We start from the raw sequence: 20,638 nt of genomic DNA on the forward strand, positions 1-20,638 counted from the left end.
GTATTGACAGCTTCATCTGCATTTTGAAAGGTATAAAGTTAAAAGAAAGTTAAAGAAAAAAGGTAAGCATTAAAGGTCAAGCGCCTATCACAATCCTTTCTTACATGCCCAATGCATGAGGAGGCATTCCTTTAGAATGAAAATCTTTTCCCTGTGCTTTATTCTTTCCAACTGTGCACAATGATCTTGGGAACAAAATGTGCAAGTATTAGAGTTGTTTCTAGATAGATTTTGTTTGCCTGGATTTCTTTCATACATACCTGCCAATGGTTGCAAAGGTGGTGGCAAAATATTCTCTTTTAAATTTAGGTTTGATTTGTAACTTTCCCTCAATTACAGCTTTTACAGCTGGTTCTAGAAAAAATTGGGTCTGATACAATTTTCACTTGATGTTCAATGAAATCAACAATATCACTGAACTGTGTCCTGCACCCATACGTTTCCATGAGGTCACAGGCAGTAGTTCTCCATTTATCTCTCAGTTTGTATGGAAGCTTCATTATAATTGCCTTCATATTTGCTGGCATATCCAGTTCATGCATGTACTGTGAATCAGACATTACATTACAACAGCCACACAGAAAGAGTGCATAATCTTGGAGAGACTTAACATCTTCAGCCTTCATCACCAGCCAGCCATAAATCATTTCAAAAATGCTGTTGAAGCAAAGCTTTAGCTGTGCTATATCCTCTTTCAGGAGCCATATGCTGGCATCTATGAACCAGCACATGTGGCTGTCCTCTTGTGTACCTTTCCAGAAGGTACAAACAAGCTCTATTATTACTTGCATTTTTTCGACACAATATTCAAAGGCTTTGATGAATGTTCTATATTGCAGAGGATCGACTTCAAAGATTGAGACATCTCTTCATGGAAGAAAATGAGAATTATAATGTTGTATGAGCAATTCTGTTATCTCTTTTTGTCTTTGCAGTAACAAAGAGTAATGATTTCTGTACTGCCAAGAACATACAATTGAGGTTGCATTTCTTGTGAATGTGGTCTCCTAGGTTGTTTGTTTAGTTCATAATAATGTCTTTGTAAATTTCCTTTTTTGAAAATAATTTTAATCACCTTCAATTCCATCTTGTGTTTCCTGTTGTTGAAGCAGCACATTTTTAATCAGGAAGCTTCTTAAACATTGATTTGTTTTATCTTTGCTGTTGTGTTATGGTTTAAGTTAGAATAATGGATGGGGTGTCTGTTGAGTGTTGGTGGAAGGTGGGATTATGGAAACTAGCTTGGTAAAAACATATTACTTTAAATGCCTTCTAAAATTTTCCTTCAGTTGGATTACAAGTATTATGTGTGTGTTTTTGTGTATGCGCGTGTTTATCTGAATGTGTGCATTTACCTGAATGTGTGTGTATATACCAATGTTTGTGTGTGTGTGTGTGTGTGTGTGTGTGTGTGTGGTGTGTGTGTGTGTGTGTGTGTGTGTGTGTGTGTGTGTTCAGATTACTGTGATCTGACTCTGGATCCAAACACAGCCCACCCTCATCTCACTCTGTCTGAGGGAAAAGTGGAGAATGTGGGAGAGGATCAGTCGTATCCAGATCATCCGGAGAGATTTGATCATCATCCTCAGGTTCTGAGTGTGGAGAGTTTAACTGGACGCTGTTACTGGGAGGTGGAGTGGAGCGGGAGGAGTGAGGTTGATATCTCAGTCTCATACAGAGGAATCAGCAGGAAAGGAGGCGGAGCTGAGAGTGTGTTTGGACACAATAAATTCTCCTGGAGTCTGATCTGTTCTGGGAACAGTTACTGGGTCAGACACAATGATAAACAAACTAAAATTCCTGACCTCCCCTCTCACTCTGACAGAGTGGGAGTGTATCTGGACTGGGGGTCCGGCACTCTGTCCTTCTGCACCATCTCTCTTGATACACACACACACACAAACTTACACACATTCTCCTCAACATTCACTGAGCCGCTCTACGCTGGGTTTAGAGTTGTTCACGGTTCGTCAGTGCGTCTGTGTGAGATAAAATAATGGATTAATCACAACAACAAAAAAGTTTACAGTAACTGTTTATGTTTAGTTACAGGACCATGTCTTTTGGGTTGGGTTTGGTCATGAGTCCTCAGTGTATCTGTGTGAGATGTGTGAGAATTAGGTGGAAAGAATAAAAGGGGATGTTACTATTGATATATATTATATGGGAATCAGGATGAGAATTAGCTGTTGATGTGTGTTGTGTGTATCGCCATGTTCAGCTCTTTGATCACTGCACTTTAAATCTACCGTGTTTATATTTCTCTTACATATTTATATCCCAATAAATATTAACACCATGCACTTTTCTAAGAAAATTAACTTGTGTAAAGTGAGCAGCCCTGAGTTCAGTTTTACTCTGTGTTTCTCTTTTTTGGGGAAAATTAATGTACCAGTGGAAATGAAAGTTTAATTAAAGACTTTGCAAAACCACACTGCTGTGAGCGTTTGATTGAATCTGTCTTTCTGAGACCAACTGAGAGCAGTGTCCTCAATTATAAAACTCTGTGGATTCTGGAGGGAAAGTGGGATGAGCAGTAGAGCTGAGTATGTGGGTTGCACCCATGAAACATTTGCCAAATCCTCTCTGCCAATGAAAAACAGCTTATTCTGCCATTAACTCGTTTGGTGTTTGGTGGTGAACTGGACGATTGAACAAGACATTGGCAATTTAATAATTTATTCATTTAACAAACAGGAGCCTCAGTAGCATGTGGAAGAACCATACACAGCCTCTACATCCTCCTCACACTGGTCACCAGCCTGGTCACACACTGCTGTGGGACGGCATCCCATTATTCAACCAGCATTTGACGCTAGTCAGCCACTGCGGTTGAGTTGGTCACTTTGGCACAAACGGCACGCCAAAGCTGATCCCACAAGTGTTCAATGGGTTTGAGGTCAGGAGCTGGCAGATCATTCCTTCCTCTCCACTCCACTCCACTCCACACTCTGCTCAGTGGGGAGAATGTTGTCATCTTAGAGAATAGAGTTCAGTCTCAGACTGGTTGCATAATTTAAACCCAAACCATCACACTGCCTCCACCAAAAGCTGTTCGCGTCTTCTCCACACTTTGATTCAATTGCTGCAGGCAGAATCTGGACTCATTGCTGAACATAACGTTCCTCCACATATTCAGGTTCCAGTGCATGTGTTGCTGTAACCAGCGCAAACGGGCCTAACAGTGAAGGCCAGTCAGTCAAGTCCTGGCAGCCTGATGAGACCGGAGATTAGCTGCATCCAGTCTGTTCCAGATTGTCTGGGCAGAGAGCCGTCAGCCATATCATCTTGCAAACCTTGACTGCAAATTTGTAGAAGACCTAAGTGCTGACAAGATGAGGAAACGACCTTCTTAGGGTCTCATCTTCTTGGGACACTTCTTGATATCCCCCGTTATATGGATCTTGGCATTCAATTTGGAGATGGTACTAGGGTTCACTCCAAATAATGCCACAACTTGGTTTTGCTGAACACCAGTTTGACATTGCCCTATCGCACTGGCCATATTCAGATCAGTCAAACGTGGCATGCTGATTGTTGGAGCAGACACTTTCTGACCACTGTAGCAGGGTCCATTCTCACAGGTGCTGCCAATCAGGTGCTGGGGATATCAGAAGCTCAAAACAAGTGTCAATAGCAAAAGCAAAATAAGCTGTTTGGCATTTTTAATATTTTTAATGAGCGAATACCACATACTGTAACGTGCTTAGTTTTGTGTTCTGTTTTGTATTGTTTCTTGTTTGTGCTCCCATCGTCATAAGACTGTTTCCCCTGTCTTGTGTCTGCTTCCTGCTTGTTCTCAGGTCATGTGATACCCTTCCCTTGTGTATCTAGTGTCACGTGTTTTAGTGTCCATGTGTCTCTTGTTGGTGTGGTCTTTATATAGTCCTGTTCAGTGGTTCATGTTGTGGGTCATTTAATGGATCAATGTTGTTTGTATGCATGATGTCTCTTCTTCGTGTCTCTCTCTTGTCACGTTATATCTAGTTCTATGTTTAGTGTTTAGCTTTGTTTAGCTTTATTGTTTAGTGTTTAGCTGCCTTGTTTGGTGTTTAGACTGTTTAGCCCTTGTGTTTAGCCCTCTCGTTCCCTAGCCTCTCTGTTTAGTTTTGTTGTTGTTGTTAGTAAAAGTCTCCTGTACTTACCTCCATTCCTGTTAATATCCTCGACCACTCCTACACACCCCTGTTGTTACACATACTCAGCTCTACTGCTAATCCCACAAATGCATGTTCCTTACAAATGTGGCACCATTTAAAAGGGAAGCTAATAGGTTTCCAATGCTGTAAGATTTATTGCATTGTTAGAACAAAGAAATAATCTACACACATTTCCTTACTTTGTGCTAAATTTATAAACTTGTACTGTGCATCTGTTACAGCTGTTTAGGCTCGTAATTATCTGCAACTATTACCAGTCAATAACAAATTACTGTGTATTTATGATGGGAGTTTAATTTCTTATATTGATAATACTAATAATGACAATAATAGTATAATAGTAAAAATACAGTGAGATAAAAAAATTGACTAAAATAATTTAAATGTAAACATATAAACACCACAGAGTGAAATAAAACAAGCAAGAGTAAAACAATACTACAATTAGAATGTGATACAGCAAGCAAAATAACCAAATATTTTATATTTTAAAAAGTTATTTTAAATGAGTGATTATCTTCCTTACATATTTGTTTTTTAATCTTTATGCATTACAGACATGTACGTGTGAGGATGTATTGTGCTATTACTTGCAATTCTCTATTTTATCATATTATGTCACAAATTTGCGCGCAGTACGCATGGGTCAAAATTTGCTTAAATATACAGTCAAATTTACACAAAGTATACTTTATAAATCACACTTTCTGCGTGTGATATTGTAGATCTGTTTTTCTGCATACACACACTTTATAAATGAGGCCCCTGGTTGAGGACACATTATTCTTGTTGAAAACCCTTGAGAGAAATGTACTATTCCCGGTACTATTTTATTTAAAGTTAAACTGGTACAGAATCATAACTTAAACAGATTCAGCAGAAATCACACAGGTTTATGAAAGGAGATATAAATGATGTATATATGTGTTTATAAAGTGCGGTGAACTTTGAGACTAAAGTAGATTTAAAATAAAATAATTACAACACAGTTTAACATAAAGTCTTAATAAACCATTATTAAATATGAAACTGAAATAAATTTTCCTCTAAACCACAAGTCTCAGATCAAAGACTGATCAATGTTCATTTAAAACAGTGTACACTGCATGTGTGAAAGAGCAATAATGCCCCGATAAAGAGTCAGCGCCTGTGAGAAAGGTTTTGGAAATGTTTTAGAGTTTCTCCTGCATGTGCTGCACAGGCCCTGCCCCATGCCTAAATCATGTGTTTTATTTACTGCTGCAAGAAGAGTCTCACAGAAAATCTCACGCTGGGTGCTGCATGTGTGAATGACCGATCTGGGGCATTTCTGGACCTGACACTCAAGAAATGTATGATAACGGCACTGGAGAAATAAGAGGTACACAGTTCCCTTTATAGCTTTTATAACTTCTCTGATCGGGGCGGCAGGGTGTGAGTGAATGTGTGTGTGTCGCCCTGTTAAGGACTGGCGCCCCTCCAGGGTGTGTTCCTACCTTGCACCCAGTGATTCTGGTTAGGCTTCAGACCCACCACCACCCTGAACTGGACAAGGGTTACAGACAATTAAATTTGAAATGTACACTGTGTCAGAAAGGCTGATACTTACACTGAAAATAAGATTGTTTAATTTTAATTTTGACACATGATCTTTCAGAAAATGTTCCAGACTCAGACAGTCGAAATCTTCAAATCTTGTTAAGCTTTTGGTAGTTAATGCTCCTCCATAGATAAAGGCGGCAGATCCGGGGGGTCCATGGACACAGGGAATTATAGTAAACTGAGACGCTAGTGTCGTCCGCCGCTTCACGCGATCACTCAGGTTTGTTGATGGTGGAGCGGAGGGATGCCAGTGTTACAGGATGCTCCCGCGTCTGTGTGTCCTTCTGGTTCCTCTCCTTTTAGTTAAAGCTGTCATAGTCAGATCTGCCAGAGTCATTAGCCACACTCTGGAAATGTTCACATTCTCTGCTTTACATTCAGCCAAAGATTCACAGATCACAACTAACTCCATCCCTCTAACTTTTTCTGAGTAAACGACCCCCACCTGTGACTGGACACTGATGGATGACTGTCGAGCTCCTCCTCCACTCTTCAGACCAGCTGCCCACGCTCCAGCCACCACCACTGGCCTCGGAGCTGCCCCTACACTGAAGTTCTCACCAACTCCTAACTGTTACCAATAGATTGACCAGAGGAGGGTAGGTCCCCTGTGTGAGCCTTGGTTCCTCTGAAGGTTCTTCCTCAGCTCTGAGGGAGTTTCTCTGTGTCACTGTCGCCCCTGGCCTCACTCTCCTGGGGCCTTTAAATTCTGTGAAGCTGCTTTGTGACATCATTAGCTGTAAATTGCACTAAACTAATAAATTTGATTTAATTTTATTTGAACCATGTTGATTTTAATTATTTTAGATGAGTAGATCCTATGCCAGCTCAGGTTGCTTGTGCAATTTGGAGCGCTCCGACTTGCGGATATCAGAATATGAGCTTCTAAATTGGGATTTTTTCTCAAAGGAATGCATTGGCCAACATTTCAACCTGCTCTAACTCGGTCAATTTTGAAACTACTGCCATGAGATTTCACACGGTTGGATCCGGGTATGTCGAGACCCATCATGTCAAAAATTGGTCCTCACCCATCCCATTTAATCTCTCCTTCAACTCTAACTCACTTTTCAGTCAAACATTTACCCATAACTTCATTATATATTCAGCTAGAGATTTTTAAATTGTAGGAATATTTTCCCTTTTTATCACCAGTCAATCTGAGATAATTTGAAAATACGGTTGTTGAGTTATGAATCCCTAGATGTGCTCAAAAGGATTCAGGTCTGGGGAACTGGGCCAGTCCATAGCATTCAGATGAACTGCTGACACACTTCAGCCACATGAGGCCTAGCATTGTCACACATCAGAAGGAACCCAGGGCCCACTGCACCAGCATATGATCTCACAGTGTGTCTGAGGATCTCATCCCGGTACATAATGGCAGTCAGGGTACCTCTGGCTACCACATGGAGGCCCTCCAAAGAAATGCCTCCCCACACCATTAATGACCCACTGCCAAACCCATCATCATGGAGGATGTTGCAGGCAGCAGAACATTCTCCATGGCATCTCATCCGTGAAGAGCACAGGGTGCCAGTGGAGAATCTGCCAATCTTGGTTGTTTCTGTCAAAGGCTAATCGCCCCCACGGAGTGTAAGCACAATGCCTGCTTGTGGATGTCAGGTCCTCATACCACCTTCACGGAGTCTGTTTCTGACAGTTTGCTCCTCCTGTTACTCCTTGCACAAAGGAGGAGGTAGCGGTCCTGCTGTTGTGTCACTGCCCTCCTACAGCCCCCTCCATGATTCCTGGTGTACTGGCCTGTCTCCTGGTAGCTCCTCCATGCTCTGGACACTGTGCTGACAGACAAAGCAGAGCCTTCTTGCCACAGCTTGCATTGCTGTGCCACCCTGGATGAGCTGCACTACCTCAGCCACTTCTGTGGGTTGTAGACACCACCTCATTCTTCCTCTAGGGGTCAGAGCACTGACAAATGCAAAAGTGACCAAAACATCAGCCAGAAAGGATGAGAACAGAGAAATGGTCTGTGGTCACCATCTGCAGAACCACTTCTTTGTGGGGGTTGTCTTGCTAAGTGCCTCTCATTTCTACCTGGTGATTTCACAGAAGTGTGATTGACTTGGAGTTACATTGTGTTGTTTCCCTTGTAAAGTGTTCCCTTTATTTTTTCAGCAGTGTATATTGGCCATTTTCTAAGGTTTTAAGTGTAATTTGAAGTGGTCATTTATTTTATGTGGAAGTCTAAATAAAATGGGCATTTTTTAAATGTAGTGTTTAAAATGCATTGGTGTCTTTTTGTGGGTTTAAGGGTTATTTGAAGTGGTCATTTATTTCAGGTGGAGGATTTAAATGTTTTTTTAATGGATTTTTAGTAAGATGTCAGTCAAACTATACTGACAGTCTTTAAGCTGGCGGTGTTTTAAAGGTAGTATTTTAAAGTACCATTAAGCAGCATATAAGCTAATGTGGCCCCAATGCTAGCACTGCGTGACAAGCCAAATTCACAAAAGTTCATGAACTTTCACCCTTTAGTTTAATTTATTATTTATTAATTATTTGGTTTGTGAGTCTAAAAAGAATAAAGGCCCGAAGGAAGACGTTATACTGCGCACACACTAGATGGCGACAGAGAGGGCGATAGTGAGTCGTAGTGGGTGTGTTTTGTTGTGTTTGGAGACAGTAATTCTAGTAATTATTCGAGGGAATTAGAAGAACCACGGACATCTACAAGAACAGCGCTGTATTTCCACACGGTGAGTTTATTCCTGAGTGAAATGTAGAAGTATGGAGAGTAGATTAAAGGAAGAACGTGGCGCTGAGAGTTTTCGGGAGTTAAACTAAACTCAGAGCGGGGAGGAAATGGCGTGGGACCGTTATAAACAGCGGGGGGTGAAATGGTGGCGGTGTGTGAAGAGAAGAAACTCCAGCGGTGAACTGAGCTCCTCACACACACTGGGATTAATGATTTAGAGCAAAATAAACCTGACTGAAACCTGCAGAGTCTGATAATGTCCCACTACCCAGACAGCGAGCATATATCTGTCCACTGGCATAAAAAGCCTGTCACACCACTGACTGTAGACCACTGCTGGTCCTCCATCGGACCCCTCAGATTACCGTCCTGTACCGGATAGAACTCATTTATAATCTCCTCATACAGAGTTACATTCACAGAGACTTTTATTCTGGAAAACACACTAATACAAATATTAACAACAACTATGAGAGATATAATAATGAGTGTAAGACTGATATAAAATGATTAAATGATAAAAATGTTAACACTGTGCTGATTTTAATTATTTACGAATCTTATTTATAAAGAATAACAAAAAGAACCTAATGAAGGGGGAAATGTAAATTGGACTGTGAATGGAAAAGTGCTAAAATGTTGCATTTAGTCTACAACTCTGTTTAATCAGCAGCGGTCCGCCCAGAAAACGCTGTGTAAAACACTAGTGGACCTCCAACTTTACCCTCAGTGGGTCACCAGTGGTCCTCCGTCTCCGTGCTCTCCGAGTAACGGTTCTTCATCCGGTAGAAACCATGTAAGATGTGTGTGCGCGGATATTAGTGGTTTACGGTAAGAGTCACAGAGCGTGAAGACCCTTAGTGTCAGTGTCAACACTTTATAAAATTGTCTTTTCACAGAAACTGTCCATAAAACAAACACGTATCAACTGAGTTAACTTTTATTTCAGTAATACAGTGATTTTAATGATAAATGAAATTAAACTCTTCTTTTCTAATTTATAAGTCAGACATCAGTCCTGTGTTATTCATTCTGTTTATCTATGAATTAGGGAATGTTTTTTTCTGCAGGTTTTTAATCCATTTTAATGATGAGTGAATTTTACTGTGTTATGAAATGGTAATATACAAAATGTATTCCATAAATACAGATATCAGTTCCCGATTTTCTCATATTATTTACTTCTTATACCATGTAAAATAGTTATTCTACTGTATATTTTTTAAAGATGGAATCCAAAATCATCAAAAGTATGGTTTCTAATAAAGTTTCCGCTCATGAAATGGAAGTTGTTGATTTTGGACTAAATAAAAAAGACTTTTTAATAAAAGAAGGGCATTTTTTTAGGCCTTTTATGCACCAGTGTCTCTTACTTATCTCACTAGTAGACACACTCCTCCACATCTCTTGGTACATGTTTAGACTTCAGTTCTGTTTGGGATGGTTAGTTACAGTTTAGTATTCCTAACAAAAAAGTGTGTAAAAAACAATTTTAAAGATGATTATGTTAGAAATCAATGAAAATCATGAAAAACAAAGGTTTCCGTTTTCCGCACTGCTGTGTTTTCATTTTACAGTTTATTAAAATTCCTAAAAGAAGCAGAACTCTCTCCTCCTCGTCCCTCATTGTGTTCTTCTCTGGAGGTGTTCTTCCTCCTCAGCAGTTCTCTAACACAACACACATTACACAGTTCCCACAGCACAGGGGAAACTCTGACTTAACCAGAAAACTCTGATCATTTAATCCTCTCAGTTAATAGTGTCTCACTACCACAGTCTGTACCATGATAACTAATGTTCCTCTAGAGGCTAGTTATCTATCTGTCTGGTTTGGAAACTGCACTGGGGCAGATCGCAAGTCCCTCCAGCGGATCGTGAGGACAGCTGAGAAGATTATCGGTGTGTCTCTTCCCTCCATCACAGACATCTACACCACTCACTGCACCCGCAAAGCACTCAGCATTGTGGGAGATCACACAAACCCTTCACACACACACACACACACACACAAACACTTCTTCACGCAAACACTGGTCTGTTGGACTGTAAATGAGTGAACTGTTTACACATGTCCTGTTTACATCATGTTTACATCCAGTTACTGTTTACAGCACAAATACACTTTAAATTGCAGTGTCTCTCTCCCTCACCCCCTCCGTACATATGGTTTTGTCTTGTCTTGTATTACATTGTATTGTATTGTACTGTAGGGACATTGTTTTGTATTTTTCTTAGCCATATCTTTTGCACTTTAATGTGTGTGCACTGTTTTATGTTGCACTAGATTTGTACTAGTCGCACTTTAATGTTGTGTATGGTTTTATGTAGCACCTTGGTCCTGGAGGAACGCTGTTTTGTTTCACTGTGTGCTGTAAACACTGTATACTGCTGAAATGACAATAAACTTCTTGAACTTAAACTTGAACTTATGGACATTTAAACCATATTCCCCAGATATTAACAGGTGTGTGTTTAAATTTACAGTGAACAGTAGAAACTCTACGATGGAGCGCCAGAACTCCAGCGGTGAAGAAGAAGGAACCTCTGACCAAAAGTAAGTGACTCTCCATCGGAGCTCAGTAGAAGCCTCTAGAGAAAACCTGTGTAAAATATTAATATGTAAATGTTAACACGTGATGTTCACTGTGGATTACAGACACATTTCCAGTTAAGTTGGGACATTTTGCAAAATGTTAATAAAACAGGATTTAATACACTTAATAAATCAAACTCTGTATTTTTATTTTAATATTTCAAAGGTTGAAACTGAAAACATTTGTTGTTTTTTGATGTTTTCTCATTTTGAATTTTAGTGCCCACAAGTAAGAATAACTGATAAAACTTTGTAATGCTGCAAAAATGTAAACTAGTGTTGATTGTTAACAGGTCAGTGATATGATTTTGTTCAAACAGTGTCTCAGTTATGCCTCTTTCACACATGAACTCAGGAGAATTCCTAGAGAAACTCTGTGTCAGGTCCAGAGATGTCCCAGAGCAGTCGTTCACACACGCAGCACACAGCGGGTTATTTTCTATGAGATTTAGGTGTGGGGGCGGAGCCTGTGCAGCACATGCAGGAGGAACTCTGGAACATTTCCTGCTGCGTTCTCACATGCTCTGACTTCATCCGGAGTCTTTACCGGGGCGCGAGGAGGTAATGTCTGGGATGAATATGGCGGGTTGTCACATTCATACACAGAGTAAACTCCAGAAGGTTTCTGGATTATCACGCAGTTGTGAAAGGGGCATTACAGAAGTAAAGATACAGAAGTAAAGACTCTGTGGGCAAATTGTGAAATAATTCAGGATAATGTTTATTAAATTTAAAATAATTAAGAACCAGGGGTTCTTCATCTACAGCACATAACATCATCAAACGTTTCAAAGAATCTGGAGGAACATCTGTAAACACAAGGGACAAAGCCCAAAACCAGTAATAGCTCCCTGTGGTCTTCGGGCCTTTAAATGGCACTGAATTTAAAACAGATTTCTGTAGTGGAAGTCACGGCATGGGTCAGAAACACTTCCCAAATCCACTGTTTGTGAACACATTTATTGTAACACACTGTTCAAAAGCCAGCATCCCGTGATTGTGTGTGTGTGTGTGTGTGTGTGTGTGGAGGAGGTGTTGGTGCACAGGGCGTCGAGGACTGTCACATCTGTGAAGGCACCGTTGATGCTGAACGATATATAAAGAGTTTGGAGCATCATTGTTTATTTCAGTGAGACGAGGCCAGGCCACATTCTGCACGGATTAAAACAGCACGGCTCCTTAGTAAAAGAGTCAATCAATCAAATTAATAATGGGCAAATATTTTGTTTAAAAACTTCTCAGTGTGAATGTTTTTAAAACATTTTAAATATTTAAATACATTTAGCTTTGTCCTATTTTCAATTAATGATAAGGTTTGAATGATTTGAACATAGCTGTATTTTATTTTTATTTACACTTGGCACAGCGTTCTGATTTCTTTGGAATTGGGATTATATTTTCAGCTGCTGGATATTTCACTTGAATTAACATGTTAGTTTGCATATTTATTCCTGAAGTTTTGTAAATTAGTTCACTACATAAAATGTACAGTTACAAAACATTTTATTAATAGTGAATAGGTTTTCCTTTTCCATAATCCACTTCCTGCTGCTGGGCTCATCTTTAACAAAACCAGCCTGTCCGACTCAATCAGGCCTGGATCAGCATCCTTGAGATCTGTTTCTCCCAGTTCTGATGTTGATATGAACATTACCTGGAGCTCCTGCCCCATTAGCACTGAGCTGCTGCCACATGATTGGCTGATTAGATAACTGCATGAATAAGTAGATGTGCATGTTCCTAATTTGGTTTTCCTCGATCCCGTAGTGAGGGGCACCCAGATATAGCAGCTCTTCTCTTCCTTCATGTTTCAAATGGCAAAGTGAGGGAGAACCAGACCGATATTGTGCAACAGGCCAAATACATCTTACGATAAAACATTTAATGTTGGACTGTATTGATTTTGGCCACGAGAGGCAACAGAACCTAAGAGTACAGTCCATAACAGAATTATTCCACAATACGAAAGCACTAACGTTCTGAAAATTCCTGTCAGTAATGAAACTTAAGCAACACAGGTGATGGACTTAAATAAATGGCAGCCTCAAATACTGATTTACTAATACAATTTTACGTAATATCTTACTACCTTTCTTGACATGTTAGGATAGGAAAGGATGGGATAGGATCTTTATTGTCACATACAAAGTTATACAAGTACAACATTGCAGCGAAATTAGCTTCCGTCTGTACACTCACATAAACAGGGGTTAAGTGTGTGCAACAGACGTGACCGCAGCAGGTTTCCCGCGCCATCGTACAGTTAGAAGAAACACCTGGATTAACATTGGGGAAGTGGTGGTAAAAAAAGAAGGTCCCAGACTGTGCCTTAAGAAGCAGTGTGTGATCTTGAAAAAAAACAACACCTTTAGCACACAAAGCAATACACACAAATAGTTTCAGTGGCGTAGACAAAAGCAGTAGGAGGCATGTTCAAGGGGGAAAGGGGGGGGGCAGGTTCAGTTCGTGAAAATGTCCAGATGTAGTAGCGGTCACGTGTCCTTGAGCCCGCATCTCAGACAGGAGGAGCAGCAGATCTCCATGACGACCGTTCCTTCTGGAGGAGTTGAAATTATCAGCAGCCAAGGCCACTGATAACAGGGGCAGCCAAAACAGATAAAGTTCAGCTTGTTAGAATCAGAGACCTGAGCTGAATTTTGAGCTAGTAGTCCCTCTGATTCAAAGTTCTAATTTTGCACTGGTCTTCCAAACATTCAATCTTGGTGTTCAAAGCCGTTAGTTGCTCCTTGATGGAATCGAAGCTTCTACTCACAGTCCCAGTCTGTGCGCCAACGGCTCTGCCCATTCCATCAATCATGTTGGTCAGTTTGAATGTGGCCCTATGAGCAGATGTGGCTTTAAGTTGAAACTTCCTTTATTTTTCCTCATAAACATGTATATGGGTCCAACATAGGTTCGGCAAATGCACGTTTACAATCATCAGAACTTACTACATATGAGGAGAGGAAAAAACAACATTCAGGAGGTCTTGCCATTGACTCAGGACGCTCTGTATCCAGCCAGAGGATGGGAGGAGCTGTTGGAATGTGGAGAATGAGGAAACAGCCTGTAAGGCTAAAGGCTGGTCCTGGCTGGATGCCCCATTATCACTCTTTCACTCTGTTTTGAGGGCTGCACTGTATCCACTGAAGACTGTTATTTTATTGACATTGTTGGAGAGTTCCTCCCAGGTCTGGAGACACAGTGAGCTTTTTGGGCCACCAGGATCTCAGGACAGAAATCCAGACTGACTCTCTGAGGTTGTTTTCCTCATTCTCTTCACCATGAAGGTCACTTGCAGGTTTAGTAACTGTTCCTGCCTTAGTTCTTAGAACTCAGGATGTTTTAAGATGTGCCTGTATCAGTGAAATTTCCCCTTGGGGACAGTAAAAGCAGTCTAAATGGTTTATTGAGAGAAGACCAAAAACTGATTAACACGTCAAATCAACTCTAAAGTGAAAATCCTTTAGACTGGTGGAGGGCAAGGGGCCTGTGTGTGGTGTGAGTGAAGTGTGTATTTCTGAGAGTACAGGCTTGTTCCTCTCTGTGTCCTCTCTTACGTTGGAGAAATCAGACACAGTCTCCACAATGTTAGACTTCACCTAGCCACATAGATGTGTTAATTATAGGTTTAAACTTAATATTATTTAAAACATATATTTATTATGCCCCTTCCAGGGTGTGTTCCTGTCTCTTGCCCAGTGATTCTGGGTAGGCTCTGGACCTACCGACGCCCTGAACTAGATAAGCGCTTACAGACAATGAATGAATGAATTTATTATTACTTACACTGATTAAATTTAATATTTCTATAGTTGTAGGTTTTTACCACCACTGTATGCACTGTTATACATTAAATGCATTGTTATAATGTTTCCTGAATTAATCTGGTGTGAGAGTAAATGGTTCAGTAAATGTTTGGAAGTGCTCAAGTGTGGACGAAGGTAAACATTCCAATTAATCTCCAGTTTACTGACTAACAGCTTCATATTTATTGGGTCAAGGGCTCTCCTCCCGCTGGCAGGGGTTTCTCTTCTTATGAAACAAGAGTTGTGGAGCTCTACTGTCGGGAATGTGGAACATCATTCTAGTCATGTTTTTATAACCTGTAGCTTTGGTCAGGGATTTTGTTACATTTCTGTTCAGCTGTAAAGATGTAGTACACCACTTTAAACACAAAACCAACCCATCACTAATTTTAACATTCCTATGTTCAGGTTCATGTTTGAAGTCAAGAAGTATAGATGATTTACTGAAAAACAGAGGGAGGATACTTTCCTCTGACTGAGGCACATATAAGAATATGTCTAATATATAAGAAGTGTCTAAACCGAAACAAGGCAACTTTATTTAAAGCACATTTATAAAACAAAGTGTCAGTAAGTATCATCATAGGATTGTTAAAACTTACACGTTTACTCTTATTAAAATTTTGGATAAAATAGATTAAGAAAGATCAAAATAGCAATTAAGAAGTATCAGATTTAACCAAAGAACAAGTAAAAGTTACAATAACTCAAAAGATATTTCCAATTATTTAAAATGGTGAATAAAATAATAAAAAAGAAAATTACAACAAATGTTAATACGTACAGTCCTTCTACAAGTACGGTAAGTTTTAAGGCTAATATTGTGGTCATTTTATACAGTGCTCTGAAAATGTATTTTCCCAATTACCTCAATTTTTGCAAGACATTTGTACATGGTACACTCTTCTGCCTTGAACTTTTGTGTTTTCCTGTTGTTCCATACCCACTTCATCTCAGGAAATGGTTGGTAATGAGTGTATTTACTTTGGGCAGGAAAAACAATGTACAGGCCAGTTGGGTCCTCCAGGACCAGAGTTAGGATCTGTCCTAGATCAGTGATGAGGTCCTGGTTCCAGTCGGTTGTGTGGTAAAGAGCAGATGAGCAATAAATTAAAGTTCTCAATTATTGGATCAATCTATGTCCCCACCATCCTCTATTGGCATGAGCTCTGTGAGGAGCTCTGAGAAGATTCGCTGCTCCTTCGCACTGAGAGAACCCTCAGGGGTCCAGGGGTCTGTGAAGGACACATCCTGGATTTCCTGGGATGCCTTCCCACTGAAGAGGTTTAGACTTTATTAACTCAGGGTTTATAGTTTATTAATTCAGAGTTTCCGATGTGAAATAACATTTGGACTTTTTTTCTGAATTTGTTTTTGGTCAATTGTTGGAAATAACACCACTATAAAGTTAAAACTAATGCAAATCATATTTCGTAATGTAGTTTGTGATTTTTTTAGGGTTTTATCTAAATCAAAAAATATGAAAATGTCACAAACATCACACTGTGCTGACTTCAAACGAAGTTAGCATAACTGAATGAAACTATTTCATATTAAAAACTTTCCCCATGCCTAATACCTAATATTGTACCATTTCACTAAAGATTGTTTAATTTCACATGATTTTATTATGCCTGTACTGCACTAGTATTTAAGATGTATGCATTTGCTAATATTACAATGCCTTTTTTAAAATCAAACGTTGAAATAGGCTAAAAATAAATTACCCAAAATTGTAATTTCAACAGTACGATCAAAGCAGCCTCAAAAATTAATTTACATATTTTTCAAAAACAACCTTTTTTTGTGGAGATAAAATTTTACATGAGAAATTAACACAAAAATATATATTTCAGTTCAAACATAAAATGCTATAATAGCATAGTATTTTTTAAGTATTTTCATATAATTTAATTTTTTAATAGTTTGTGTGTAAAACAAGCACAAACATTTTCTTTCACTCCGTAATGTCAGCCATGTGCTGACAAAACAAAACAAATAAAAAAAACACCCCAGCGAATCAACCCACAAATACTTAAAAGTAATTTAAATAAAAGTAATTTTATTTACCTAACATAAAGGCAACAAAAGACAATAATTGATCTAAACTCCATCACTAGCTGGAGAACATACAAAAAAAAAAACCCACTCTCAAATCAAACGGTGGCTAATCTTACCTTGGTGAGATATGTACAAAATGAGCTATTTACACATGGGCTCTAAATTAAACATCTAGCTTCTGTGCTTCCCTAGACTACACATCTGAAAGTAAAAAGAAATAAACGTGCAAAGTTATACACCGTGTAAAACATTTCATTTTAAAAAAACAGTAAAGAACTGGCAGCAGGGTTGCCAGGAACTTAATGTTAAATTAACTGATACTGTGGTGAAAATGTACAGTTAACTACTGTTTTTTATATATACATGATATAACCATAATTTAGTACTTTTAAAGTATGAAACCCTTAAATAAACGGTATCATACTATTGTTAAAATGTAGATTTTTACCTTTTTTGCCCTACAGAACTTTCCTGTAATGTAAACAAGATTGTTTTCCTATAAACAATATAATTTCTATTGCTTGCTAATTTTATAAAAATGGCACTTTCAATCATGTGACTTGAGAAAAATAACAAAAACTGTACATCTTGAAAAATACTTGTTGTTTTATTGTATATTTTTGATTTCACTAGTCACACATTTGTGACAATATTTTTTCACACAAGAAGATATAATTTAAACAAAAAAAAACCATTTAGGTATATCATATAGCAACGCAACTGAATGTCATATCAGCATAAGCAAAACGTTTTGTTTATTTCACGTTTTTTATAATCAGTCTGCGGCAAAACATTCAAAAGCTTAAAGAACCTGCAGCAAATTCCAAAAACATAAATAAATAAATGAATAATTAAACAATTAAATAAACAAACAAAACTGTAGCTGCCGTATTATAACACATTTTTTGTTCTCAGGTATCAGGCCCTGGTACAGACATTGATAACCAAATTCAAAGAATGCTATGCTATGTGAGTGCCGAGAGAGAATTAGTAGCTTATAAAAACCCAACATCAAAGCTGCGCATGTAAAGCCTGTACAGGTTAAATAACAGTTGTACCGTTGTTTTGGTAGTTAAAAGGTTTTACGAGCCTGCTCTGGATGCTAATCTCACATTCCTGGTTAGAGATGTCTCTGAAAACTAGCAAAAGCTTGGGTATTTAAAATCACATCTTCAGAAAGTCAACATTTCTTATTAGAAATTAATACACATTCATCATATCCACTACAAATCCAAAAGGGGGAATGTCACAAGCCAGAACGCAGATGGCATAAAACAAGTCTTCATATTCACAAAGAAATCTACAAAGATAAGCTATGTGAATACGGCACTATAATATGCAAAACACGGCAATCCTCTTCGCTGTGGTCGACAGACTTACAAACTCACCCACACCAATGTCCCCTGAATTAGTATCAACTGAGAGAAGTAATGAGTTTGCATTCTTTTTTAACACTAAAATTCAGAATATCAGACAAGTGATTAGTACATCTATATCCAACAATGAGTCTGTACTCTCTCCATCACCTCATAAAGACTCCTTAGTTAAAATGTCAGAGTTCAGTACTGTTAATAATGAAATTTTGATTGACACAGTTAATCATCTCAAACCATCCACTTGCAGTCTCCACACACTACCAAACAAATTTTTAAAGAGTGTGTTTCACACTACACCAGACATACTCCACATTGTAAACACCTCACTCATGTCAGGGGTCTTTCCGAGCTCACTAAAAACTGAAGTTGTAAAGCCTCTTCTATAAAAGAACAATTTAAAATCATCTCAGATAAGTAACTACAGACCAATTTCTAATTTACCGTTCAGTGGCATAATCATTGAGAAAATAGTGTTCAGGCAAATCACAAGTTTCTTGTCTATAAACAGTAGCATAGACAAATTCCATTCTGGATTCCAGTCTAATCACAGCACTGAGACTGCTCTAATCAAGGTAATTAATGACATTAACTTAAATACAGAGGCTGGAAAGGTATCTCTTCTATAACTTCTTGACCTTAGTGCTGCTTTTGATACCATTGACCATAAGATTCTTATAGATAGACACATAAACTGGGTTGGACTCTCAGGAAGGCAGTAACTACTTTGTAGAAATACAAAATAATATTTCAGAGAAAATGCCAGTAACCTGTGGTGTCCCCCAGGGTTCTATTCTTGGTCCACTTTTATTTAATGTATACATGCTTCCTCTTGGCCAGATTCTACAGGACTATGGGCTGTTCCTATCACATCTATGCAGATGATACTCAGATTTACATGGCCCTGTCCCCAAATGACTCTGGTCCAGTTAACTCATAAAGCAAGTGCCTTGAACACATCACTAACTGGATGGGACACAACTTTCTGCAGCTGAATAAAGATAAAACTGAGATTATACTATTTGCAAACAGCAACGAGAGATAAAGATTGGCTGCGTATCTGGACTCGAGAGCCCTCAAATCTAAAGAACTGTCTCGCAACCTTGGTGAATTAATGGACTCAGATCTCAGTTTTAGTCTCATATTAAAGCAGTTTCTAGATCAGCTTTTTACCATCTTAAGAACATCAGTAGATTAGAGATTTTCTGACTAAACCAGAGCTGGAGAAACGTATCCATGCCTTTATTTCTAGCATTGATTACTGTAATGGTCTCTTAGCTGGAATTCCAAAAAAGACCATTAAACAGCTTCAGCTGCCAGAGTTCTCACTAGGAGCAAAAGTGAGATCCTCAAATCCTTACACTTGATATCAGTCTGTTACAGAATAGACTTTAAGGTGTCATTACTGGTCTATAAATGTCTAAATGGGGTAGGACCAGTGTATTTATCAGATCTGCTAAAGAGATATGAGCCGAGCAGAGCTCTCAGATCTTTAGGAACTAGTCAGTTAGTCCTGCCTCAGGTCAAAACTAAACAATAAAACATCTGACATACCACTCTTCCTTAAAAGACACAGAGCTAGAGAAACTAGAGAAAATAGCATTTTCTCAGAATCTTAGATGTCAAGGTGTGGTGATACGTCTCAATGGCACCTTGAGACAGAACATGGTATGCAGATGACATCATCAGCTTAACCCCCAGACCCTCAGCTCATATATCACCACCACAAAAAAAAAAAAAAAAAAAAAAAATATATATATATATATGTATGTATGTATGTATGTATGTGTGTGTGTGTGTGTGTGTGTATGTGTTATCGTATAACCACCTACTTAACCTAAGTGCATGGTTTTGGCCGTGTTAATACGTGTGGTGCAAATGAAAATGAGTGTAACTGGGGAATACTAGCTTACCTCCACAGGTCTCAGTCAGTTCAATTTTTTTATGAGAAGTAAATGGAAAAAGAAAATCATGTTACAAATGCAGGATGGTAGTCAATGGAATTCCCTGTTTATAGAGAAAATATTTTATAGAGAATGTCTTTTGAGAATGAAAAATGCAGAACTCCATCATGTAACACAGTGTTACGTGATGTAACATTCCAGCCACTTCTTCACTTTTATTTCAAGCTGCAATGTTTGTTCCTCACAAACAAGATAATAGGTGTCACATCCTGGCCCTGTCCTGTTTGTTGATCCCACCACGTGCTTACTTAGCACATGGCTCTCTGTTATTGTTTTGTTCCTGTCTCCGCCCTAGTCCCGCCTTAGTCCTGCCTCTGTCCCATTATTGTCTGCAGGTGTTCCTCGTTTGTCCTGTATTTATATACCCCTGTGGTTTGAGTG

General features: G+C 38.9%; 2 protein-coding genes across 2 annotated transcripts in view; both read left to right on the forward strand.

The window, feature by feature from the left end:
- Positions 1–2,393, forward strand: part of LOC136707089 (NLR family CARD domain-containing protein 3-like) — a 36,855-nt gene extending 34,462 nt beyond the window's left edge. The window contains exon 9 of the mRNA XM_066680975.1: positions 1,459–2,393. Within this exon, the coding sequence (XP_066537072.1) occupies positions 1,459–1,997 (539 nt within the window). The 3' untranslated portion in view covers positions 1,998–2,393. The remainder of the gene's footprint in view (positions 1–1,458) is intronic.
- A 5,945-nt stretch (positions 2,394–8,338) lies between these two features.
- The window catches only part of LOC136707085 (NACHT, LRR and PYD domains-containing protein 12-like), a 37,572-nt gene continuing 25,272 nt past the window's right edge, over positions 8,339–20,638 (forward strand). The window contains exons 1-2 of the mRNA XM_066680967.1: positions 8,339–8,458; positions 10,942–11,011. Coding sequence (XP_066537064.1) covers positions 10,962–11,011 — 50 coding nt within the window. The 5' untranslated portion in view covers positions 8,339–8,458; positions 10,942–10,961. The remainder of the gene's footprint in view (positions 8,459–10,941; positions 11,012–20,638) is intronic.

Source organism: Hoplias malabaricus, chromosome 9, assembly GCF_029633855.1.
Source record: "Hoplias malabaricus isolate fHopMal1 chromosome 9, fHopMal1.hap1, whole genome shotgun sequence".
NCBI lineage: Eukaryota > Metazoa > Chordata > Actinopteri > Characiformes > Erythrinidae > Hoplias > Hoplias malabaricus.